A 26,048-nucleotide genomic window follows, 5' to 3' on the forward strand; every position below is an offset into this window, starting at 1 on the left:
AATACTGAGATCGTTTTTCATCGATATTTTGGACTTTTTGGATCAAAAGAGAAAAAGACCGTATGTTATGCAGTTCATAACTGTGTATTCAACGAGTGTTCCCTGGGAAGCTGTCTTCACTTTGGGTGACATTTTTAGGAATGCCCTAGTATGTTGCAATGGTTTCCATGTTTCATAAAAGTCAAAACAATCTAAATGAAAAACAGTAAATGGTGAGAACAGCAAGGGACGGGAGTTCCTGTTGTGCCACACAGTGGTATCTAATCCATCCCATGTACTCTGAGAACCAGCCTTTTCTCCTTCTCCAGGCTTCCTTCCAAAAAGCACAGTGTACCACTTCGCTTAGTGCAGATTGTCAAGTTGTGCTGTAAGAAACCTTTCTCCAGCTGTAATAGGTCCTCAAATTTTTTGTTTATACCTACAGGTGCACTGGAACACGCATAGACGTGGAGGCTAAATGAGACCTTAGTATCTAGACTGACCTGCTGTAAATCATAGGCCACAAAATTTTGCTCCTTAAAAAAACTTCACTTTGTCATCAAACAAGCTTGGGTGAAGTCAAAATGAAGCTTGTTGCTGCTGGTGTCCTTGCTACTGATGCACCCCCATGCCCAGTCCTTACATGCATCTCAGCCCCTCCAACTGACTATTGCTTTTTACTTCCCTTTACAGAAAATTTTGACCATGATCCCAACTGAGGAGGAGAAGCAAAAGATCCAGGAGGCACAGCTGGCAAACCCTGATGTCCCCCTGGGCAGCGCTGAGCAGTTCCTTCTCACCCTCTCCTCCATCAGCGAACTCTCCGCCAGGCTCCAGCTCTGGGCTTTCAAGATGGACTATGAAATAGTGGAAAAGGTGAGGTGAACATGCGGAGGCTGAGGTAGACACTCTTCCAAGTCTTTGCTTAATCTTTCTCTGTCCTCATTATTATATAAGTGTGTATTTTGTGGAAACAGTTAATAAGTCACTTATTTCAGTGGCTGACCAGGAAACAGCTGAAATGATCCTTCATAATCTATTTCTTCTATAAAAGAAAATTAGAGATTATGTCTTCCTTCCTTTAATTAGGCAGTAATGGCATTGGAACAAAGAGGGCTAATTCCTTACCACAGCTGCTCCAGATGTTATTCGGGAAATGTATAGCTTCAGAGCAGTAAGAATTTTTCCTTGGACAAAGGTTGGATGAGGACTACAGGATTCACTCATACATCGTAAAATGAGAATATTGATCTTACATCCATTTGAACTAAGAAAAACACTATTTAAAGTTATTTCTGTTTATAGCTCTCCTACAAAATTATAAACAAAAGATAGGATCATCCTTCAGGGGTGTTCTTTTCAGTTCGGTTACAGTTGACTGCCACCACCTTTTTCATAAACAGTGTTTATTCAGAGAACACTATAGTCAGGTTGTATCATGTATGACAAATCACATACAAAAATTTCAAAATGACAGCATGTCATTTCAGTGAGTAGATGAAATAGAATCAAACTGTGAAGGCAATTTCAGCTACCTGCTGACTTTCAAAATCTCTTTCAGGAATTTCAGTACAGGAACTCTCTTCTGCTGCACTTCTGGTGCATACCCTGTGTGTTGCTCTGGGTTCTTCAGGCAGCTCTCTCCTATATATATTATTTTTATATTTATATCTGTGTGCTTATGTGTATATAAAATATATATATATATAATATTGTGTGATGGATTCTGAGGAGTGGGACATGCTTCTGTAAAAAAGTCTTATGCTTACCTAGCCATGGATATTTAAAAAGCTATAATAACAATGGATTGATTTCCAGATGGTCTTGTCAAGATTATTCAGCCTCTGCTTCGTTTTCTTAGATTTTAGGAAATGCTATCAAGTTAATATTCATTTTTCTTAAATGTGACTTTAATCTTAGATATTTACACTTCTGTCTCTTAAAACACAAAATATGTGTATCTGGTCTGAATATTTGTTGCCATTTTTTCTCCTCTGGTATAGCTATTTATCCTGCTTTGAAGTTACCACAAGGCTAAATTGTTCCCTTCATGTGATCTGAGTTAGCAGTAGCTGTTAATCTATGTCTATACCTAGTATTTCTAGCTTGCTTTCTGAAACCTTTGAAACAGTGTTAAAAGCTAAGGAAATTCTTGTTCTTTGCACTTTATAGGCAGTTACAGCACACTTGCAGCTTTCACTGTAAGCTGTGACACTTGATCAAATCAGTGCATTATTTTGGGTTGAAGTATATGCGTGTGAAATTGAAAAAGGAAAACCCTTTCCAAATTGTCTGTTTGATGATATGTATAACGTTCTGAAATGTTAAAATGTATCTAACATTTATGCCTACCAGAAGTTCATCATTGGAACAATAATTTTTCTCACCTTTCTTTTGGTAATGTATTTTAACTACATACACAAAGGAGGTAGAGTTGCAGCTTTAAATCTTCATTTTCAGTCTTTTGATTGCTCTGTTCATAAACAATGACATTGTGTTACTGCTACCTCTTTGTACTGAACTATTTGTGGTGCAGATGCCATCAAATTTGATTATCTTAAAGGGAGTTTAAAGGTCTTAGAAAGAGGAATATAATGTTCCATTGTCCTAAATCTGATTTATTTATTTTTTATTAAGGTCATTGTGGGCAAATATATCCTTATTGATGACAACTTTAAAGGATCGTAAATGAAGATAAGCAGGTGTAGAAATGAGAAAAGTTTGACTGGTAAAGAAAAGGGCTTCGTTTAGTTCCTCTTCTGAGGAGAAAGATTACCCTTAAGTCGAGGCTCCCCAGAGATGGTGTGCTAGACAAATAACTTCAAAAAGATTGTGCTTTTGAGTGATACTTAAACTGTCTGAAAATTTTAAAAATGCAGCAGAACTTCTTAAGTCATACAGTATGGTCTTGATACTTTCTGGTTATTTAAAATTACATGATAATTTATGCAGGCCAGTCTCATTTAAATACAAATATGGCAAATTACATTTTTGTCATCACAAAATTCCCATCCTTACCAAAGCTTTTACCCCTCCCAATAAAGCATGCTTGTGAACTTGTATAGGTACAGTAAGCTAAACATGTTAATAACATAAGCATTTACCTGGCTTTATCAGATGTCTCACCACCAAAAATTCTAGACCAGCCCTCAAATTTCATTCAAGCATAATTTCTAGGTAAAAAACAAAAACATGGTAAATAAGGATGTGTGATAGTTAAGGATATGAGGCAACTGCATTACGTATTGGCCTTGTCCAGGTAAAAGGTAAGTTTTAAAGGGAGCAACAGTGGGTATTCCCCCTGTTTATATGGTATCTAGCACACTTTTTTGTAGGGTTTTTTGGTTTTTTGTTTGTTTGTATGGTACCATAAACTCAAAAAAAAAAGAGTAATGATAAATGTGCACTATATGGAAGAAAGCTTAAGCATGGATAGCTTACATGTTAAATAGTTAAATAAAAGGCTACAGCATGGCCTGCTTGGAAGCCTTTTATGCTACCTTTTTATCCATCCTCAGAATATTTTAAATCATCCTTCTAGGAAAGATTTTTAAACAGTTTGCAAATTGGTGCAGGTATAATAGTTCAAAAATCTGTGTTTGCAGCAGATGTATAGCATTGTGATTCATCTCCATAATGGAACAAAACAAAAACTCAGTCCCGACTTGTAAACCAATTCAAAGAATTCTGTGTAGCAGTTTATTGATTTTACTTCAACTCGATAAAGTCTTGGATGATTTAGCAGCTCTCCTCTGATGTATAAATTACTTGGGTCACTGTGCCATTTTTTAATTTATTTCAAATTTGCCATACTGTTTTCTTAAGTTGAGAGTTGAGTTGTTATGTAGTGACTAGAAATCCATGTTTCCTTTATCTTTGTGCTCTTATTTGTGGTAAAATGTCGGTATAGTTTTTGAATGACCCATTGTATTTCCCCCAGACAGTGAAGTTCACAGTTATTTTGCCTCTTGGTCTAAAATAACAGCTTAATTTTGGCTTCTTAGCTCATAAAAAGTGTAATAATTTGGGAAAAGAATGCTGCTCGGGGATGCTTTGGATGGCAATTGGAGATAGGAACAATGTGAACTGTTACTGCGCATATAAAATAAATAACCCTGGGCCTCACACTAAGATAGAAACAAGCTCACTCAACTCAATTACCCTCACTGTCTTCCTTTGAACTCTCTGGTGTAGTTCACTTCCCGAGGTAATGGAAGAGAATTTATGTTTTCAAGTCTTATCAGTTCACATACCCATACTCAGACAATGTGTGTGGATGGAAGATGCATTAAGTTAAAAGATCAAAATGGGACCACTTTTAAAGCTTTATATTTGCAGTATTTTATGTTTTTGTTGTTGGTGGGGTCTTTTTTTGGTTTGGGATTCGAGGTTTTGTGTTTTATTTTGAGGGTTGTTTTTTTTTTTTTCCCATTTTTAAAGTCACACAGGCACAAAATGATATCAAAAACTCAGAGGTAACCGTTGTTTGAAGAAAGCTTTAGGGTCAGGCTGTGAATGTCAACTCAGCCAGAGTTCTAACTTTTTTGGGGGGGTTGTTTTTTGAAGATTAGAAAGAGTTGTTATAAGAAGCTTTCTTTTTTCACTTGGGACCAGGGGTGTTCATGTCTCTAATTCAGGTGCAACAGCCCTTTCAGTGATACCATTTCTCTCCTATTCAGAATCATAGAATAATCCCGAGGACAAGTAAGGCAAATGCATACATAAACAAGCAACATTAGGAAAGTATTTTATGTATTTCTTTGCTGTCCTTGCATGTGATTTATCAGCTGGAACATGGAAGAAAGCCAGCACACATGGCTAGTTTACACTCTGCAAGACACCACTTCAGGAACTTTTTATAGTAATTAATCTAAATCTTAGAATTAAAAACCAGAAGCAGCTATAGCCAACTACAGCCTTCACTTTCTTGTTTCTCTTCTTGTGGCAGGAGGTTGCAGAACCACTTCTAGATCTGAAAGAAGGAATGGACCAACTGGAGCACAATAAAACTTTGGGATTTATCCTTTCTACTCTGCTAGCCATTGGGAACTTTCTGAATGGAACCAATGTAAGACCTGTGTCCCAGCATTTCCCCTGAGCTTTTTCCTTCAAAAAGCAGAAGTCAAAATCATTATGACAGTTACAACCCAGTATTTATTTCTGACCAGAAATATAATCTAGAAAACAGAACTTACTTTTTGTGTGTGTGTGTGTGTGTGTGTGTGTGTGTGTTTCATGAGTGCTCTTTGCCCTTTTCTGCATAACCTGAAGGAAGTTTAGAGCGAGGCATTCTCTTTGTGTAACTCCCTTGAGTTCAGTGTTGATGCTCCCCATTCAAACTGTGAGCACTTTGTCATGAGTCATTTCACTGTAGATGGAGTGATTTTAGGCCTATTCTTTAGCAAGTTGAAAGAATAAAAATAAAAGCAACAAGTTTCTTTTGTTGTAAAATTCTTCATCTTTCCCTTCTACCCCTACTTGGTAATCATTTTTGCCTACTAATCTGCATGGGATGGAGTAGCATTTTTGTTTTTATTTTCTTCCTGTTTTCTCTCTTACAGGCCAAAGCTTTTGAGTTGAGCTACCTCGAGAAGGTTCCAGAAGTCAAGGACACAGTGCATAAGCAGTCCCTCCTGCACCATGTCTGCACTATGGTGGTGGAAAAGTTCCCAGACAGCACTGATCTTTATTCAGAGATCGGGGCCATCACTAGGTCAGCCAAGGTATGTCTAGTGGGTAAATATGTAGATTTATAAGCTCCTCTCTAAAGTCAAATCTTTAAGATTTAATTTTATTCTTGGTTTGTTCCTCCCTGGTCACAGAACTTGTTATGAATGTGGACTTGTTGCATTATTCCTCATGGAATTTCAAAGATGCCAGAACACTGTGTTTTGAGCTTTATATCTGTCTGTCAGATGGTTTCCTCACCATGTTATGACAGCCATTTTAATGTTTCTTATACATATAATAAATGTTATATAACCATTAGGAACTATTTTATGGTTACTTTATTTTACCAATATCTTCAAATTTGTTTACTTACTCTGTGGTTTGGAGGAATCTCTTCTTTAAGGCAGATGCGTCTCTTTACATCTTTCAAAGGCAATAGACAGAACTTTTGGGGTAATAAAATTGTCTCAATAATAGAAGTGTCCTTGGAATACCTTGTGTAATTCTTTTACTGTCCTCCTTATGACAGCAAGTTTGATGAGGAGGAGTTAAGAAGGATAAAAACAAATAAAGGAATCCTGCAGCAGCCACTCTTTTTAAAAAGTGGTAATTAATTGACTAATGCATAAGTCTAGTCAATGGCTTAATTTGGAATGCAGAGTATTTATTGGTAGTACGATAGAAATACTGTAACCTCATTTTTGGAGCTCTCAGTGTGTCAAATTTCATGGATGACTCTTAAAAACAATACATTTCTCATTAATGGAATAAACTTGACAGAACATCATCAGGAGCTAACCAACATGAAAATTCTGGTTTATAATTCCCATCTAGTCCAGTGTCTTCATTCGGACAGTGGTTGATACCAGCTGCTTGAGAGGAGAGCACAAAAAGCTTTGAAGGACGAAGATCTCTCCTAGAAAATCTTTTTTTCATGAGTCATAATACTCGTTATATGCATCAAATGGAGGAATGATTGCTTTTCCAAAAAACACTAATACTTTGATACTTTGAGGGGAAAAAAATGCATAATCCTTTTTTTTCTTCCTTTCTTTTTTTTTTTTTTTACTGCAAAAATACAATCTTATTTTGGCTCCTAGAAAAGTTCTTGTGACAGTGAGTTTCATAATCTAATTTTGTCTGCTGTTGCATTTGCCAGTTTCAGGATTTGCTGTCTTGAATATATTGAACAGTAGAAATTTCTTTTATCTCTCTATTTCATAAAATCCTAGAATTTTTTAGGTTGGAAAGGGCCTCTGAAGGTCATCTGGTCCATCGCCCTTCTCATTGAAATGCTAAATTAAGCCAGGCTGCTCATGTCCTTGTCTGTGTTTCAAAGAATCCTTCTACGTCTTTTTTAGACACCCATTTCCACACTTTTTCTCCATCTTCCCTTCTGGGATGTGTTAAATAATAGTAAACACAGCATTCTAACCTCTTTGTATAAATATTACATGCTTACTATGTTTGCCCATTCTGTTTATACTATCTTTTGTTAGACAGCCTGAGATTTTGTATTTTTTGACTGTTACTGTCCTTCTGACACCAGTCATCTTTGCACTACTCACAAGGGCATCCAGGCAATCTTCTGAGTTGATCTGGCAATTTAGAACCCAGCCAGACACGGAGTTACTCCAAGTTACTGCCTGCAAAGTGCACTTCATTGCAATCTAAAGTAATGACCATAATCTGCTGAAGCAGACTGACTGCTTATCTCTTAAATCCCTAATAGCCCTCTGAAGTCAGGGCTAATCTGAGTTAATTTCTTGCCATCTGTAGATTTTACCCTCTCAGCATGCTTCCTTGTTTCCAAATAGTTTTTAAATATGTAGTAGAAACCACAAGCCACCTGCTGTTAACCCTGTCACCAGATGACAATCAATACATATAACCTCTTTTATTTTGCTTTCAGCTTCACATTTCATAAGTCGCCTCCCATGAGGCTTCTTGTAAAGATTTTGAAAGTCTAATTTTTGTTCTTTGCTCTCATCTGTTCACTATATTTTAAGCATATTCAGAATCTAGTGATTTCTTTGACGTTTTATTTTCCTATTTTTATTTATTCTCTCAGTCAGGTAATAGGGATAGTAATAAAGCTTGAAGCTCTACAGTCCTCTGAATCATCCTTGCTGCTTTTGTCAAAGATAGGTGAAACTTTTGCTATCCTCTGATTCTCCAAATTATTAAGTATAGTGAAAGCACACTCATTTTAGCCTGTGGCTCAGCTGCTTTATTTTAATTGCCTTTAGAATTCTTGTCTTCTGGTTGTTTACTGCTTTGTAAGCTATCATCCTCCTCCAACACATTTGTTTCTGCAATTGAATACTTGCTATTTGTTCACGTCTACTAACAAATAAAATACAGAAAAACAAATGCCAGAATAGGTTTCTCCCTGACATTCTCAGTGTTGAAGTTGGACAAAAAGAAGTCATCTTGCTTCCCTTCCCTAACTCTTTTCTTCCTCAGTTTCTCTCATCCCCAGTGACCCAGGACCTCTGACATGTTTTTCTTTTTTTTAGATACCATAAAGGAGTTTGTGGGTTTTGTTTTCTGTCCTTAGATATTTGCTTTTTGGATTCTGTCTCTGCTCTGCTGGTTTTCCTCTTGTACAGCCTGTGTTTAGGCTCTGTTTTATTGCCTTCATTAAGGCTGGTTTCTCATGTTAGGATTTTTTTTATTTTTTGTTGGTTTTGTTGAGTGATTCTTCATATCTGAACACTTAGGTATATTAGTTTATCCTTTCCTGCTTCCTCTCTTTGTTAAGAAGTTATTCCATTTTTTTTGCACAAATTAATCACAAAAATGAAAATTGCCACAAAAAAGAGCAGTCATTTCCTAAAATCCACACCACTATATACTGTATATTCTCAAGTGAATCTTCTATTTCTGTTTTTCAGCCTTAGAGAGAGGAAGAACCTTAACCCAATGCTGTCACTTTTAAAAAATTTTTAGGTCTAAGGCTATGCAAAATTGAGCAAAGTCTTTCAGTCTGTGGTTTGCTGATCTAGTGGCCCTGCCCAAAGCGGATGAAATTCTGAAAAGGCCAGACAAAATCACATTAAGAGAAATTATAGCCTTAACCTTCTGCGTGACGCCCAAGGTCTCCCTTCTTGGGATGTTCCTACATGTGTTATACCACTGATGGATTACTGTAACAAGCTGTATTCCCACTTGATCTTAGCTGCCACAAATCAAAGAGTTAGGACATGGAAGCCATCCAAGCTGCCCTCTTCAAGGGAATGTTCACAGAGTAGGCGAAATCTTGGTTTAGGAAAGCTGACAGGAAAGGAGAACTAATATTTCACTGTGGATTAGGCTGTATTTTGAGCTCCATTTTGTCTACAAACATCTTTCAGAAGCCACAAAGGCTAAACAATTTCCATGCTGTAGATAAACAGAGATGCCCCTTCTCCTGATATGCACACCATATGAGAATTTCCTAAGCCTTAGTTCCAAAAGAGGAAAAAAAAAAAAAGAAAAGAAAGATTGGCTCACCCAAAAGGAGATAGAAAGGCCAGAAAAGAAAATAAAATGGTACAGTTACTGCAAGACTTGTGGCTTTTTGTTGAAGGACTGAAGTCATAAAATGGCAAAAAATGGAGACACGTGACAAAAGAACCAAAAAAAAAATAGAATTCTAAACAAATAAAAGTACTCATAGTTGTATAAAAGTATCTAGGGTCATGCAGGACTACTGTTTGTTTAGGATCCCGTGTTTATAAGCACTTGCATATTTGTTCTTTTTACATACTTTAATTTGATATTTTTTCTCCAATAGTATTGAACCAGAATTGATATACCTAGCACAGAAGCAGACTCCAGGTTTCTGCAGTTGAACTCAGGGTTGTTTCTAGCAGTTTACTTACCAGTGTGGCAGGGGAGGTTGCATCAGCACTAGTATCTTCTGTTACCGAATGAAAAAGTTTTCTTATTTAAAATGTTTGTCTTCTTTTTGATCCCCTTGAATAATTTTCCCCATGCATCCAGAAGCTGGCCAGCTACATAGGAATTGTCCTCCTTCCCCCAATTCTAATTTACCTTTAATTAAAATACCAAATTTCTGGCTTTTTTTTTTTTTATCTCCTGCAGCAAGGTGCATGGTTTGTTACAGACACTAGGCAAGGGAGAAGAAGGCAGCTTTCAGAGCAAGCAGGAGGAAATGTTAACAGCACAGGGCAGGGGACAAGGCTCGCTGGTAGGAAAGAATTTAGGATTAGACTAAGAGGTGCACAGGGGAGGAGGAGGTCTGCAGTTGCCCCAGGGACTCAGTGGGGATGTGTGGGGAGAAAGGAGGTGATTGCAGCAGAAGTGCTGCTCTGGCGTCTGCCTGATACACTGGGAAGCAGAGGAAGGAAAAAAGAAAGGAAAAAAAAAAGTAGGGAAGTTTATGCCTGCCTCCTGCTCTGCTTCAGCAGGGCTTCTCTTGCCTTGCTTGACAGAAGGTATTTCTCTGCAATTATCACTCAAGTATGCTTTCCCAACATTTCTTCAAACAAAAGCAAATGCCAAAAGTCATATTACTTTCCATGGAAGGAAGCTTGCTTGGAGGTGAGGGCACAAGGTTTCTTAGGTTGGGTCATTCCTTACGGTGCCAGCTGCAAGGACGGCTGCAGCTGCTCCAGCTCCGGACACGGGTTAGCAAAGCAAGGGGAGAGGCAGAGCAGGGGGAGGCAGACTGGGGCGAGGGGGAAGGAGCTGCAGTGGCAAATGAGACTTACAGATTTGGTCTGAGAAAGAGCAAATTCAGTTTTTGCAGGTGCCTGACCGCATTGTGGTGTTTCAGTAATATTTCAGGTGAAATGACTCAAGTAGTGTTCTAGATGCTGTAACACCAAGTGACCTACATCACTGCTTACTGGTGTTACTCCCCTTCACCCCAGACAGTGTGGACTTTCATAAAGCATTTGCAAGTAGATCCCATATTAGTGTGTTTATTGTAGATTGTTTGAGGAACTAAAATGTAGTGGAAAGGTTTGTATTGTATAGATTTATCTGATCATACCTCAGTAAGCACATATGTCCTTTAATTTTAATTAGGGGACTGATTCAGGTTTAATCATTTCCCAAATTATTCTGGCAAGATGCCAACTCTTATCCTAGAACCAGAAATACATGGACAGAAACTCCTTTATACTTTGGTTTTGAGACCTGGCATCTACTTCACTTACAATGTGACCAACAGGGTGCAAGTTGTGCTGATGTTGGTCTAGGGATAATTCTTGTGACGTTCAGTGAAGCAAGCCAGTGTGGAAATACTGGAGTAGACAGAGTTTTGAATGTATGCCACAGAAGGTCGCTGCACTCAGATGACAGTGTATTTGCAAGGAGCAATTCTCAGAATTTCCTTTGGCACTGAACCAGCTCAGGAAAAGAGGAAGATTTCATGTTCCCTGCCAGAACTCATCCCTGTAATAATGTGAGAATGAACGGTCTGACCCTAAATTATAAACAGCTCAAGCTCGGCTGTGGTCCACTGTAAAAAACTATCTTGAACTTTGAAGAAAGAAAGATTTTGTCTATGATTATGTGCATCTTTCTAGTACCCATGATAAAATAGTTGCCATTTTATTGTGAATTTAAGGCAACATTTGTCATTGGGAAGGTATCAGTATTCTATTTAAAGCACTTTGTGGAGAGAATAAAAATGCAGAGAATCAGGTCTTGCTTAGAAAATGTCTGGATTTGTTCACCTCTAAAAGAAACAAGCTGTAGCAATAAATGATAAATGTAGTGGCAAACAATAGAAAACTTATATGAAGTTACTGAGGCTGCATAACAAGTTATGCACTGGCCTTCAAATACAACTTAAGATAATTTACAGCGATTTTGAAAATAAGTGCTTTTCAAGCAAAAACCTCAGTTTTACCAGTTTCCCTTCACTTATTTCTTTCGTGTTGTTTTGTTTGTTTGGTTGGTTTTTGTTTGCTTTTACTTTGATCCAGGTGTAAATTTTTTGACCCTTTACAACGGCTGAATATAAATAGAGGAGTAGTGTAATCTGGTGTAGCATCATTGATTTTAGTACAGTTTTGTACTCTCAGTAGCAGCAAGCTTAGCCCAGAGAATAGAGGAGATTTAGCTGGAAAAGGAAATGTGTGCAGAGCACATTCCAGATGAAGAAATTCTGAAGGAATTTCTGAAGGAACCTGTTCTCTCACTACCTGTTCTCACAATTGTAAATGGAGAGGAACACAGCAGGAGAAAGGAGGAACATATCAAATATATCCTACAAGCATTTAGAAAGTTGTTTTTTCTAAATTTATAAATGAAAACATTATCCAGTGTCTGAAAGAAGAGTCATTTTTATTTTGCGTAACAGCCTAAGACCACTGTTTCTTTCTCCTGAGATAAAAAATAGATTTCTTTTTAAAGTTTTAGCAGAAGATAACAGTAAGTAAGACCAGCAAGCTTCATCTCTTTTGCATATGTGTGTAGTGAGTTGTGGAGGAAGAAGAATCCTCAAAATCCTGGGGGCTGGGCACAACATCGTATGCTGCTGTCCAAGGAGAAAGCTGTAAAGGCTATTTCAGATTACTGTTTCCTTTTATTCAGCGGTGCATACTCATAAAATAATACCACAGCAGTTCTTGTCTGACCACCACGTGTTCTGAGGTCTCCTGGAGCCGCAACGTGATGCGAAGCTCACCTAAATTCCGTCTTAGTCACAGCTGCAGGCAAGAAATAGTGCATCTTTTCCTTCAAGAAAAAATGAACAAAAAGTGAATCAAACTACAAACTACATGTCCCTGTGATCATTTATTGCTATTATAAGGTATTTGTATTTGTAATCCTTTCATTGTTAGAAGGCACCCCAAACAGAACAACAATAATACCTAAAATGACAAGAAAAAGAAAATTACAATGATATTGCTGAACACCGTGATTGCTTTTAAAAAGTTGTGTACAATTACTGATCTAGGTTTGGACCATTGCGCTGATTTTTCATGGTCTGTTAAGGTGAGGCTAAAGTATTGTTTTGCAAAAGGATTTGTACTTTACTTATATTTTCCACTGATCAAGTGTACCTGCTGTTTTATGATAGAAATGTGCATAAAATAGAGAGGCTTGTTGGTCACATACTAATCAGATTGATGCTGCTCAGAATAAAATAAAAGTTTATTCATTGTCCATGCCGCATTTAGATTCACAGTGAAGAGAGAAAAATGGCATTTGAAATGTCATGCAGGTAGTACTCTAAAGCTGCTTTTCTCATGTGTGCTTTAGATATACCATCTATGGAGAGCAACAGTGTGTTTATCATCAACAATAAAAATACTGACCTGGAAGGGACTTTTTTTATTTTTATTTTTAAAAGCATATGCATTGATATGCTAAAGAAAACAAAAACCCCACAGCTGCTCTACCTCCATGGCTTTTTTGAGTAGCAGAATGGATCAAAGGATGTTTTTATTTCCTCATGAAGAGGAAAAAGTCACCACTTTATAAATCATGGCAAGACCAAATACAATCATTGTCAGGAGGTTTTTAATCATAATGCACTTCTCATGGCTATACTTAGCGTAGGTCTCAACAGTGGGTGCTGCATACAGCTGAAAACTTCATTCGGTGTGATGCATAACCAAGTGAGGTTGGAACTCATATCAGGAATTTTGGACTTAAAATAAAAAGAAGAAAAATTATGTTGAGACTTAATTCCATTAGATATTGATCTCAGCTGAAAAGATTTTAATCCAAACCTCTCCAGAACTGGAATAGTTGGTATCCAAGGCTCATTTCTTTTGCAGCCATTAATAGCTCTTAGCACAGATAGGAAAATTCACCTCCATTCAAGTACAGTCACTCACGCTGCGGTGAACTAAAACCTGTCTCTGTCACTGATTTTTATTTAGCATTAATGAATTAACTGGAGTACTGGATCATAACATCGCAAACTACTGTGTTCGGAATCTGATGGCTAAATCTGTTTTATTGCTTGAATTCATCTGAACTGTGAAGTGGTATTATAAACTGAATTTTTCCTTTCTTAGAGTTTTAGAACATGCTGGGTAGTTTTACTTTTCTCCTTTGTTGTGTTCATATACTTATGTGCTGTGGAAAGGTAGTTAAAGCACTTTGTCCAGTTGCTAGTAACATATCCTAAATACCTTCTCTAGACTACTATGATTTGAAAACCTTTTTTGGTCGATGAGTAAAGGAGAACCTCTCTTTCACCTTCTGTTGAATGTGTTGGCTTCTGTCCTGACGAACATTACTGTAGGATGCAATAATTTATTTTAACTGTGTTGACGGATTTTCAAAACCATCGTATAATCTTGTTAAAAAAATCATAATGTATATCAAGGGATGAAAGTTACTACTGAAATCACTAAATAACACGTCCTTTGAATAGAGATTTGAAAAATCCTGGCCCATGAATGTTGTGATTAGAAGTAGATCATCTATTAACAAGTCAGTGCACAGCTAGGGAATATATCCAAGTGCTTCCTAAATTGGCAAATTGTTGGCTGGATACTGCAGTGAGCAGCAAGCATGGTATAAAAAGCTATGAGCAGTAGAGAAAAGGATTAAGGAAAAGTGAGAGAAAGTTTTTGTTGCCTCAACAGAAATAATTGGGTCATGCAATTGCTTGGTGTAGCTATGAAGATTTTAGCAAGTGAAAAAGCACATCACAGTATTTTATTGTCCTTTCTTCAGGTCTTAGGCGTCTAAGACAAAATAAACAGAGACACATAGACAAAGTAAAACAGAAAGAGACATTTCTTAATTATTTAGCAGTAATTAATAATGTGAATTAATATTGTTCTGCCACTACAGTGACCCTGTCTTATACATGAGTTGTGCTGTTCAGATATCCAAAGATACTGTCATAGCGTTTTTGATTAAAGTGTTATATTTTCTATTATTTTCTCTTTTAAAGGTTGACTTTGAACAACTCCAGGAAAACTTGTGTCAGATGGAAAGAAGGTGCAAAGCATCATGGGATCACCTTAAGGCTATAGCAAAGCATGAGATGAAGCCAACTCTAAAGCAAAAGATGTCTGAGTTCCTGAAGGACTGTGCAGAAAGAATCATAATCCTGAAGATTGTTCATAGAAGAATAATTAACAGGTACAGAATTAAACTGGTGACAGTACTCTCTTGATGATATGTACTTTGCTAAAATTATAAATTATGACATAATATGTATGTTTTTTTTAAGTGTGTATAGGTACAGATTCCAGCAAGTACATCTACCAGGATGTATATGGTGCATATGTTCTCATTCACACCTGTTCAAGAAATATCCTTACTCAAAGAAGTTTCTGTATTTCCAATAAAAGGAATGAATAATCCAGGCAATCATTTGTTCCCATGTTGCAATAATTGGGCCTTTGAACTCCTAAACCCTTAAAGCTAGCATCTTTGTGACTAAGTTGCTATATTTTCTGTCCTTCCCTGAATACTTTTTAGAGGGATTGGCTTGCTGTCTGGTTAACAAGAATATGCCGTGGCAAAATACTGAAGTTCTAATGATAAATTTGTCATACATGGAAGCTGAAAGGAGTCTTGTACAATTAGTTTTGTAAGCAGCACCACCCCTGTCTGCAAGATCTATGACTACTTTTTTTATGCCTAAACAGTAGGAGACAGATTTAAGATTCCTTTCTTTAGGACTTGCCATTGGATTTAGTTTCATCCAATGAAATTAGCCCTAATTGCAGTGTTGTGAAATGTACTTACTCATGATAATTCTGCATAAACCTAAACTTTTTTTTTTCACATACACAAATTTAGCCATATGAGTTTAAGCCATCGGATTAATTTAGCTATGTTTCTTCAGTTTATTAATGAAATGTTGAGAGATTTTCAAACTTCTGAAGAATTTCCAAATTGCTTTGGTCAAAATTAGTATTTGCATTCCAAATGATCCCAAATTTGTGGATATACAACTGGGAAGTTAATTCAGTTCTTCTTCTGTTTTCATAATGATCTCTTTTTCATGCTATAATTAAGCAGAAATCCCAATTGCAGGAGAAGGGAAGTGAATTCGCCAATTTACTGTTGTGTTTATCATATGTGTTGTATGAGTAAGAAAAATACTAACTTTTTTCTATTAAGTGCTGCAGAACTTCTGTAGACTTTTCCAAAAATGTATCTGTTTAAATGCATCTTTCTAGGATTGGGAAAACTTTTATCGTCGAGGATATGGATGCTGTTAAAAGGGATTCACATGCATTTTTAAACACTCTGTGTGCTATTGTTGCAAAATAGAAGCAATAGTAAAAGTTGCAAATACTGTGGAAGCTCTGAATGCCACAGAAGCAGTAACACTGTGAATTGAGAGTTTCCCAAAATAAATTACTTGGAAGATAATATAATTTTATGGTCATTTTTGTGAACGAGAAATTCTTTTCTTCTTGTGTTTGCTAGCCTGTAAATCTGCATTCTTCTTGTCTAGACTTTCCCCAACATCCTAGCAGCCTCTTTGAAGTTGCTTAATACAAATAAATAGGATTGAAACTTAATAAATATTTTTTTCTATAACTGAAATGAAATTGGTCATTCACATTCCAAATTAATCATATAAAGTAGATAGAGTTCCATAAGCATTTTATCTCCTTCATCAGCCTGGGAAAATGGACTGGGATGAAGTTATCATAGACTAGACTTCCATGTTTTTAATTATAAACCATGGCAATGTTACACAAAAAATCCATGAAAATTTTGTAGCACAAAAGAAATTACGGGAGTTAATAAAGTAATAAATGGATGCACTGAAATGTTTTGTTTGGTTTTGTTTTTCCTAGAAATGATGAAAAAAGATTTTTCCCCTTTGCATTCATTAACTCATTGTTTTCCAGGTTTCACTCATTCTTGTTATTTATGGGCCATCCTCCGTATGCAATACGCGAAGTCAACATCAATAAGTTCTGCAAAATTATTAGTGAATTTGCTCTGGAATACCGCACCACCAGGGAACGAGTCCTGCAGCAAAAACAGAAACGAGCTAACCACAGGGAAAGAAACAAGACCAGGGGGAAAATGATCACAGATGTAAGTGGCAAAATATATGTCCCACAGCACCAATTTTTAAAACAATCTTTCACTGAATGTCTTATATGAATTGTTGTTAATCTTTATCTTTATTATTAGGGAGTTATTCTACTGTAAATAGTGGCCTCTGTTCTTCTAAAAGACAAAACTTGCAAGTCCTTGAATATGGATATATTTTTCTTCATACTAATTTATAGAATGAGAACAAACCAAAATTATGCATCCAGAAAGAGCATCTCTGTGTTGCACAGATAATGCAAAGAATCTCTGGTGGACACTGGAATCTGTGTATACATAATTAGAAAAGAATATAAAAAGAAAATAAAATACTGGAAAATTAGGCTGCTAGTTGAGGACATGAGCACATCACAAATGATGAAACATTATAACCATTTAAGTGGTTACAAGTGAATTTAAAAAGTTTTTTCTTTGAATATTTTAATATACACTCTTTAATCTTAGTATTTTACATATTGTAATGTGTGTAGATATCTGTGTATGCACACTCATGGATATTTTCTTGTTACCTTTAAAGCACAGAGCAGCCTATTTTATGGGAACAGAAACTTTGGGGTTCTGAAAGAGCTGACACATTTATGTTCACAGTAGGTGCTATCCTTCAAACTTTGCTGATAGTATTCCTGCATACCAATAAATTAAAATAAGATTAGTTTTCTCAGCATAGTAAGCTTTAAAATCTTCTTGACTTTTTAATCTTTTTTTTTTTTAAGTTGATGTAGTTTGACTCAATCCAAATAAAGTTTTAAGAAGTGCCAGTACTTAATAAAAGTTTCCATCTGTCTCAAAATCTAAATCTGGAGTCTCGATTAGATGAGAGTAAATCATTGCATATGAAGCTATCCCTACCTTTAGCATGAAAAGTCCTAAGCTGATTTCAGTTTTATGAGTCCTGCAACTTAAGCTGAAAAATTTGTATGTATTGAGATTGATATAAATTGAGATTGTTATTAATTCATTAACTCAAAGTCATTTGTAGATCTTTCCTGGCAATACCCTCTTTAAATCTGGATATCTGCCCCATTTACAGTGAATGTTAAACCTGTGTTATTATCTCAATACATTTTCCTCTTGGTCTAACTTCAGGTAAAGGAAGGGGCTGTGATTTTACTCGAAGGATATGATATAGTAGGCAAATTTTCAAAACTACCAGTGAAGAACTGACATTATTTTATTCAATTGCTTCCCAGATTTTCTGCAATATTCTAGAGGACCTAAAAGATAGCGTTAACCAAATAGACTGGTAAATTAAAATTTTTGTTTCCTGAGGTAGCTTGAATACTTTTTACTAGTTTAAAGAGTACAAAGATGTGAAGGAGTTCCTGTTTTCCTAGTATATGGCATAGTGTTTCTGTCCTACTTGTCTGGGAGAATTGGCTGTGGCATGACTGAGAAGCTTCTCTAAGTCCTATTCCTACAGGAAATGTGAGAGAAAAGGGAAATGTGACCCTTGGAACCTGGATTCAGGAAGCAGAGAGAAGGGACCCTTTAAATCAAGAAAAAGGATGAGGGTTGATAGGTAGATCAGTGATGAGCAAGGCCAGGACGATGGTTGTTTGCTGAAAATGTAAGAAAAGAGGTAGTTGGGCCTCTCCCAGAAACAAATACTATTGGGAAATGTCATTTGTTCAGTTCAAGACAGTGTTGAGATTTGACAAGAATAAAATGCCATCTGTCAGGTGGTATTCCACCTAAATCTTTCAGGTCCACAGAAAGGGAGCATTTTTTGCCTACTGCTATTTAATAATTATATAATGGTCTTTAAAAAATCCATTTGGAGGGAAAAAAAAAAACATTCTTTGAAAGTCCCTTATAAAGATGTTCTTTAAGAGAGTTCCTCCTGTGGCCATATGGTTATTTCAGGACTTAACTACAACTCTTCATCTATAGTCCAGTAGTTATGGCCTCATTTACATTTTGTTTGATTGCAGTACCTGGTAAAACAGAAATAAAGTTGCATCAGACTGTTTGTCACAGCTTCCTTTGACTTTGCAGTAATATCTACCTCAAAGTGAGCTTCCAAGTCAGCAGGATGGAAGATATTTGTGTGTGAAGAAAGATGAAAAAGAGGAGTTTTATTGTAGCATTCTGTTGGCTGTGCTTTGTGCCTGCTTCTGATTTTCTTACTGTTTCATTTTGAATGCATTGGAGAGGGAAAGTATATCAGTAGCGCACTGACAGTATGTTGAACTAGGTAGAACTGTAACACCGATGGAAGAAATTTTAGATCTTGACATTGGAAAGAAACTCATTATAGAAAGTAGTGCTAATAAGAATATTCATGTAGACTTTTATTTTCTGCGTTGGGTGACCTAAAAGGATATTTATTTACTTGATTATTTGATATTTACTTCACTATCCTTTTGAAAGTTTCCTCAGGATCCCCTTTTCATCACCTTATATATAGTACATTGTTTTCAGGCAGAAAAGAGGGATTTTAGCAAAAACAGGAAAGGAGTGAGCCAGAACCATCCCAGTCCTCGACAGGAAGGTACATCTTGCGTATACCTCAGCCCCCTGCAGACTTGGAAGGCAGAGGAGTACTGGCTTTTTGCATGGAGAGAGTCTGCTGGCTCCTCACATGGAGAACTTTCATCAGCTTCAGCAACTCCTCGCAGGGAATAGGGATGAGAAACAGGCATGATGAGGAATATTTCCATCTTTATTTTAGCCTTTTACCACAGATCTTTATGTTTATGTGTTCTTTAATAGCCGAAATGGACTGGGCACTGTCAGTTTAAATCTCAGTGAAAGTTGTCTGCAGGAGAGAGACAGAGCAGAGGGGAAAAAGAGAAGAACAGTAAGTTGCCACAGTTTCACAGGGAAGATTGCCTAGTCTGTGTAACTTTATATCTGGCTTTAGCCAGTGATAGCAGTCACTTACTTCAGGCACACTAAAAATAACAAGCAGGCAAAAGAGGGAAGAAATGCAATTATAGATATGAGTCTGAGCTTTTTAATGATTTTTAATAATAGTAGGTAGTATAAGCATCTGTCTCCCAGATTTATGAAGCTCTGCTTTTTATGATACTTAAGAGTTTCAATTCCAAAATTACTATGTAACAGAAATAATATTTTTAAATGGCAAATCCACCGCATATGAATGCTAGCCTAAGGGAAAAATGGGAGGGAGAGAGAGAAGCTCTGCAAATTGTCCTGCAACATCCAGTATTGGATGACAGAAGAACTGAGCAGCCTTTTTTTCTTAAAATTAACATCTTGTGCTGACAGGAGGTATTTAGTATGGGAATATTGTTCCAGCACTTTTTGGTAATATTACATCTGTTAAAGTTTTCCTAATTTATTAACATTTCTCAGTGTATTTATAATGTTGAAATGAAGAAGGAAAGGCAGAAGGTACACAGCTGTGTGAGAGCAGATTCCCTCCCTGAAACAAAAGTTTGATTAATTTATTTTGCTACTTTGGGTCCTGTTCTCTGTATTTACTGATTTACTGAGGGCAGATCTCTCTCCAGACATGGAAACGTGAAGGGGACCTTGAACCACTCCTCCTGAGTAGCTTTGGGTGTCAAACAGCAGTTCTGGGTGTGAGCCCCTTACACCCAGAGCAGGGAGAAGAGAAATGGTAATGTCGTGAAAGCTAGAGATGAGCAGGGGCAAACAGAGAGGAGTACATTGCCCTTAAGATAAGTCCTCTGCAAATCACTTTTAGGTAGACTAAATCAGCAGGAAGGCCAAGAACTGAGACTTTCCCTGTAAAGAAGAAAACATAATATAACACATTTTGGTTTGGTGTGCAGTCTGTAATGTATGTATTTTGTTCTTGTACCTTTCCCTGAGTGCCTTTTGCGTATTTTTAAGCTTAAATCGCTCTCCTCCTGCATTTTATTTATTAGATAGGTTTGCATTTGGGTTAGAATACAAACATGTTCTTGCTTCACTTTCTTCTCCTTTCTGTTTCTTATTCATGCCAAAATGTAAACAGTGTCCACCTTCAGAAGAATTGCTTTATGGTGTGACTCCCCACCCACCGGGGGGTGGAAAAAGCAAATGGATCTTTTCATAATGCAAAGGGAAATACCTGCTGAGGTCCCTCTGCAAAATATCTGCTTGTCTTACTGTCAGTGCCACTGTGTCCAAAGCAAAATAGACATCTCACCCTTTGAATAAAACATATCCTTAAAAAGTAATGTTAATGTGCTGCACAGCACTCTCACAACTAATCTTCTTATGGAGATTGTGCTGAAACTAAGCTGAGGGCCAAAGTAAATCAGGCTTTCATTTTTAATGATGAATGTTTCTGGAACAGAATGTATCAATCCCAGACAGAAATCACTGTTGAGATGGAGATCAAGGTCAAAAATATATATTAGTAACACAGGGCAGGGGAATAGAATTGATGGAATGCTACTTTAAAAAAATAAAAAATAAAAAGATGCATCAAATTTCTAGAGTATGTTTACACTTTATAAACAGTCTAAATGAAAATTATGGAAATAAGGAGCCCAGATACTTGAGAAACTGTTTCACTCTGGGAACCATCTATGTGGGGTTTTGTACAACGTGGTGAAGAATTCCCCAGGCACTTGGGAACACAGCTCTAAATACTTTGCTACTTCCCTGTAAACTCCCAAATTCACAAACACTCCATATCCAGTAATATTTTGATATGCCCATTACATTTTATGTAATGTAACTGTCAAGATAATTTTACATGCCTGCTGTCAGAGAGGGTAAGAGCCCTAAATGACAAAGGTTACTTGCATTTCTATAATTTCCAGCTACTGAAAAACTTTTAGTGTGTATTCAGAGATTGCTCAGCACTTGATTTTAGTCCTCTGTTAAACTGAAACTTGAAGATTTAAAAAAAAAAAAAAAAAGTTTAAAAGAAGGAATTAAAGCAAGCACATAAGTGCAGAGAAAATGAATTGCCAAGAAGCTGACCTCTGCACTGGGAGAAAGAGCAAGCAGGACCTCCCTGTTCCGAACAGAGCTGGAAAAAGGAGAGAGTCCTTCCTAGTGCTCTCAATTTCCACAAGGTGAAAAGTGGGCAAGCCAGAGCATGACTCAAGGGAGAGAAATGGGATGGTTTAGGGATGATCTCAGTTCATAATTTCTCTAAGAAAAATCAGGAAATTCTATTTCAAATCCTGTCCTACTGACAGTGACAGTCTGTTCTGTGTACAATAGGATAGTGGCTCATTAATTAAAAGACATTAGCCAGATGATTGTCTAAGGAATGAATTCCTTATATGTGTTGTGTTTTTATGGCCTCCTGTAACTGCATAAACAGTACCATGGTTACCTCTTATTTTGTTGTGGTTTGGCCATGCTGTCCTTCCTAAATCTTGCTGTTTGTCCTTCTCTGCCCTGTCCTCTGTTTCCGGTGGCAGACTGATGAAGAAGAGGATGCCGAGGTATGGTTCTTTGAAAGAGCATGTCATTCCCATTTCCCCTGTGTGCTGTGACATCTAATTTCTAACTCAGATAGTATGGACTGCTCAACTCCATCTGCTCAACTGGAACTATGAACCATGACATTTTTCTCATAGCTTTTTGGCTCTATTGTTAAGAGTGTGTTTTTGCAGTCAGCTTACCTCCTTTCTTGAATAGGGCTATCTTGATCTGAGGCCTTAATAATTTTAAATTTCATCATGTATTTTCTTCAATGTCTGTTTGCTAAACTGCAAAGTAGCTCCACTACCCAAAATATCAGTGATCTGAATGTTATGGGGATCATCAGTTTCATTGGGCTAAGGATTTCAATGATAATTTCATAGTCATTATTAATCCGTGTGTGTCCAACTATAACTATTTTATAAAGTGTTCAAAAGCATCAGGATATAGGGATGCAAAGCAAATTGTAATGGTTATCTTTGCTGTATGAAAAGTGAAGAAGATACTTCAGTCACTATAGAGGTAAGCCATGGACTAGTTCGTACATCTATCATAAATTGCTCCTGAAGATGATATTGAAATTTAATAAAGGAGTGAAAAAATAATTTAAGAACTATCAACATTTGCTCAAGAGGCTGGGGCTTGGGCATTAATCTACACCAATGTCTGAAAACTAAGGAAGTGGAATTAAGCTTCCTGGCTATGTAGCTTCTCCCTACTGATGGTTTATGCCGTATAGCTTAGGCTACAGAAAGAAAATTACAGAAATTAGATTTTTTATGCCGAAGTTTAACTATTGTGTGAATACTAACAGTTATTTGAATACTTTATCCTGTGTTTTTCTCTAAGATGGTGCTCATTACATTTACAACCCATTGTATATAAGCATTCTTAGTGCAAAAACTGCATGTACTTTCATGGAAGTTTCTCTCTAATTTTGGGTGGTTTTCTTGTTTTTTGTATTTTTTTATGTCGTTTAATTTCACATGTGATATTCTAGCACTTGCACACTCTCCACATCAAAATATTGCAAGCTAATATTTTAAAAACAAAACAAACTTCTTGGTATCAAAAATAAATATCACACTGGTATATTTAGCTTAGTGCCTTGTAGGGATTAGTGTTTTGCTACTCAGCTGGCTGTCCTACCCTGAAAAGTCATCATGTTAGAATAAAATCATCCTGTCACTGATTTCCTGATGAAATATTTTCAGTTTGCAGTCTAACAACCCAGGAGGACTCGATCAAAGCTCGGAAAGTAGGACTGAGCCTTTTCTTCCAATTTACCGTTCTCTGAAAGAAAGGCTCTGCAGGTTTGCATCGCTGTAGCTGACTGGCTTGATACCGTCAAGTTAATAAGTAATGTTGTTTAGTATGCAGAGGAGGAACAGAATGCAGCACACCTCCCTTTATCTTTGCTGGATCTGAGGAATAAGAAAGATTAAAAGGAAAAAAAAAAAAAACACTCAGTTTCTGGTAACTGATGTGACTGAAAACACGGAGGGGTATTATTATCTGTTGATGTCTGTTTGCTGGTGAGAGCTTGTCCTTTCTCCAGCTGGGGCTGTATTTCAGATGTGCTGTAATGCTTCTGTAGATGAGAGCAATGGAGAGAACACCAGCACGGCAGGCTGGAGGAGGAGAGCAGCCCCCGGCTCCTGCTTCCAGCACACTGATGCAAACCCCTGCCCTCCTTAGAAAGCCTCCATTTCTCTCGTCATCTACCTGGCTGCGTTTCTAGAGGGCTGTTTTCAGTGACCAACGGAGCTGTCACTCCTGGGTGCTGCGAGCGTGCGATTAACTCGGCCGCTGTTGTTAGCGTTGTTGTGGTGACAGCGAAGTCACGGGTGGGCCGGAGAAGCAGAGGGCAGATTCCAAAAATCTCTCTAAGGTTTTGTTTGTTCTTCTAACTGCTGACTGCAATTTTTGTGTTTTGGCCATGGAATAATTTGGCTGGGTGTTTTGGGACTGGGGATTTTTTCAGCATTACTTGTGATGTCTTTTAAGTTTACTGTACATATCTGCATTTTAGAGCAGCGTGAGAGTTCTCTGTGGAGCAATGCAGAGAGGCAGGAGGGAGATGTCTTGTCCCCAGACCACCCTGCCAGTCCTGCCTTGTCACAGGAAGGTGATGCTACAGGAAAAAAAAAATTTACTTGTGTCAGGTCTTGTGCTGTCCCCCTCAATGTCACATCTGACACCAAGCCTGGGTCAAAGGTTTCAAAGCCAGCTTTTGCTTTGTACCTTGCACTCTCAGAGATGGGACCAAAATTACAAAGCTCGAGCTAGTGCATCTGTTTTTCCTCTGATTTTGCCTGTGCCCTGCTGCCGTTGTGGTATATTTTGGCTCGTGGTGTGTGCTCTGGGAGCGGAACCACCATTGTTGCGCTCTTTGGGGACTATCTGTACTCCCAACCCCATCCACAAGGACAAGGATTTAGGCTTCCACCCGTGCAACTTGCAGTCTCAACTCTGGCTTTCTTGGTTAAAACAACAAATCCTCTTTCCTCCCGCAGTCCGGCAAATTCTCCAGCACCTCACCCCCCTCCCAGGGCCAGCCCCAGGGCCTGCAGTACGCCGAGGATGCCGCGGAGCACGAGAACATGAAGGCCGTGCTGAAGACCTCCTGTGTTGGCGGGGAGAGCACCACGGCACTGGGGGTTCGCACTCGCAGCCGGGCCAGCCGGGGTAAGTGCCGGCAGCTTCCTCTCGGCCACCTTCCTGGTGGCACGGCAGCTTCAGGGTGGCCCAAGCACAGGTGGTGGCCCTCTGGCAGAGCCCTCACAGCTGAAAGGGTCAGAAGACCCCAGTGGTATTTCTGTGCTGGAGATGGTGAGCTGGGGCATGGGGACGCAGAATAATTTCCCTGAGGTTTTAAGGTGTGGGTTACAGCTGGAGGGTGTTGGGAGCACAAGCTGGCACAAGTTATTTTCTCTCCCCCTGTCAACTTGATTGCCCACTCACACCCCGGTTTTTATTCCTGTTTTCATTGTGGGGCATTCATGGTTCATGTTTTCAAAATGGGGCATTCATGATGTAGTTTTCTCCTTATTTTCAACAGAAGCAATAGAAGGTAGCAATTCAAACAGAAGAAAAAGGACCGTGCAACATTTTAGGAATCATGGGAGAGAAAAGGGACAGGAAAAAGACAATGAAGCTTTTAAAATCTCCCCTGCTAAACTGCAAAGCTACTGGATTAAGTAGAGCCTAGGGACATAAAAAACTTCTGTGGACAGCCCTGCATCTCCTTGCTGTCCCGACAGATACCTCCTTCTCTGAGGTCCACAGTGCTCTGCTGTTTCCAATCTCAGCATGGGTGATTTCTGAAAGCTTATACAGAGGAAATGAAAACCTGACCCAATCTGCTGTTTCCAACACCTGATACTCTGAAAGAAGGTTTCACTGGTACAACCATTCTTGGCAAGAAATATCTTTGCTTCTTGTCCAAGACACGATTCACTGGTATACCTCTTCAGAAGGATAGTCACTAAACCACTTCCTTGTTGCTAAGTCAACTGGTGAGGCTGGGCTCACCAGTTTATTTTCTGTCATCTTCCCCTCATCCCCTCCCATACAAATGCTACCTGGAAGATAGTTTTGAAGTAAAGGGGAATGCACCAAAATTTAAGTTGCTAGTTTTCTGTTTTCATATTTCCTTTCCCTCACGTCTAGATATCTTATACTTTCTTGATTCTTTTTAGTGGCATTGATACTATGGCCAGAGCATTCACCACTAAGTGTGTGTGTGTCGTTTATTAAGGTTTTAAACCCTGGTCCTGTCTAATTTAGAGGTTTCACAGCTCCAATTTCAGAAGCAAGCCAACTAGCTGAAGTACAAAGATGGAATAATTCAAGCTGCTCTGCAACAAGCTGAACAGCTGAAGTAATCCACTGAATGCTAACGAGCAGCATGTCCTGATAATGAGAGTCAGCTTGTGTTCCCCTGAAGAATAGCAGAGGCAGAGGAAGGGTGAGCCAGACAGAAGCTTGTCAGGAGCACTATCATAATAGAAATGCTCTTGATGAGA

At 37.9% G+C, this 26,048-nt stretch overlaps 1 protein-coding gene across 4 annotated transcripts in view; it reads left to right on the plus strand.

Annotated features, from left to right (window-relative positions):
* FHOD3 (formin homology 2 domain containing 3) overlaps positions 1-26,048 on the plus strand; it is a 399,093-nt gene that overhangs the window by 351,613 nt on the left and 21,432 nt on the right. For all 4 annotated transcript variants that reach the window (XM_050708607.1, XM_035550471.2, XM_050708606.1 and 1 more), the window contains 6 exons: positions 673-855; positions 4,928-5,047; positions 5,541-5,702; positions 14,528-14,718; positions 16,452-16,644; positions 24,537-24,708. In XM_050708607.1, coding sequence (XP_050564564.1) covers positions 673-855; positions 4,928-5,047; positions 5,541-5,702; positions 14,528-14,718; positions 16,452-16,644; positions 24,537-24,708 — 1,021 coding nt within the window. The remainder of the gene's footprint in view (positions 1-672; positions 856-4,927; positions 5,048-5,540; positions 5,703-14,527; positions 14,719-16,451; positions 16,645-24,536; positions 24,709-26,048) is intronic.

The sequence above is a fragment of the Cygnus atratus genome, chromosome 2 (assembly GCF_013377495.2).
Source record: "Cygnus atratus isolate AKBS03 ecotype Queensland, Australia chromosome 2, CAtr_DNAZoo_HiC_assembly, whole genome shotgun sequence".
Lineage (NCBI taxonomy): Eukaryota > Metazoa > Chordata > Aves > Anseriformes > Anatidae > Cygnus > Cygnus atratus.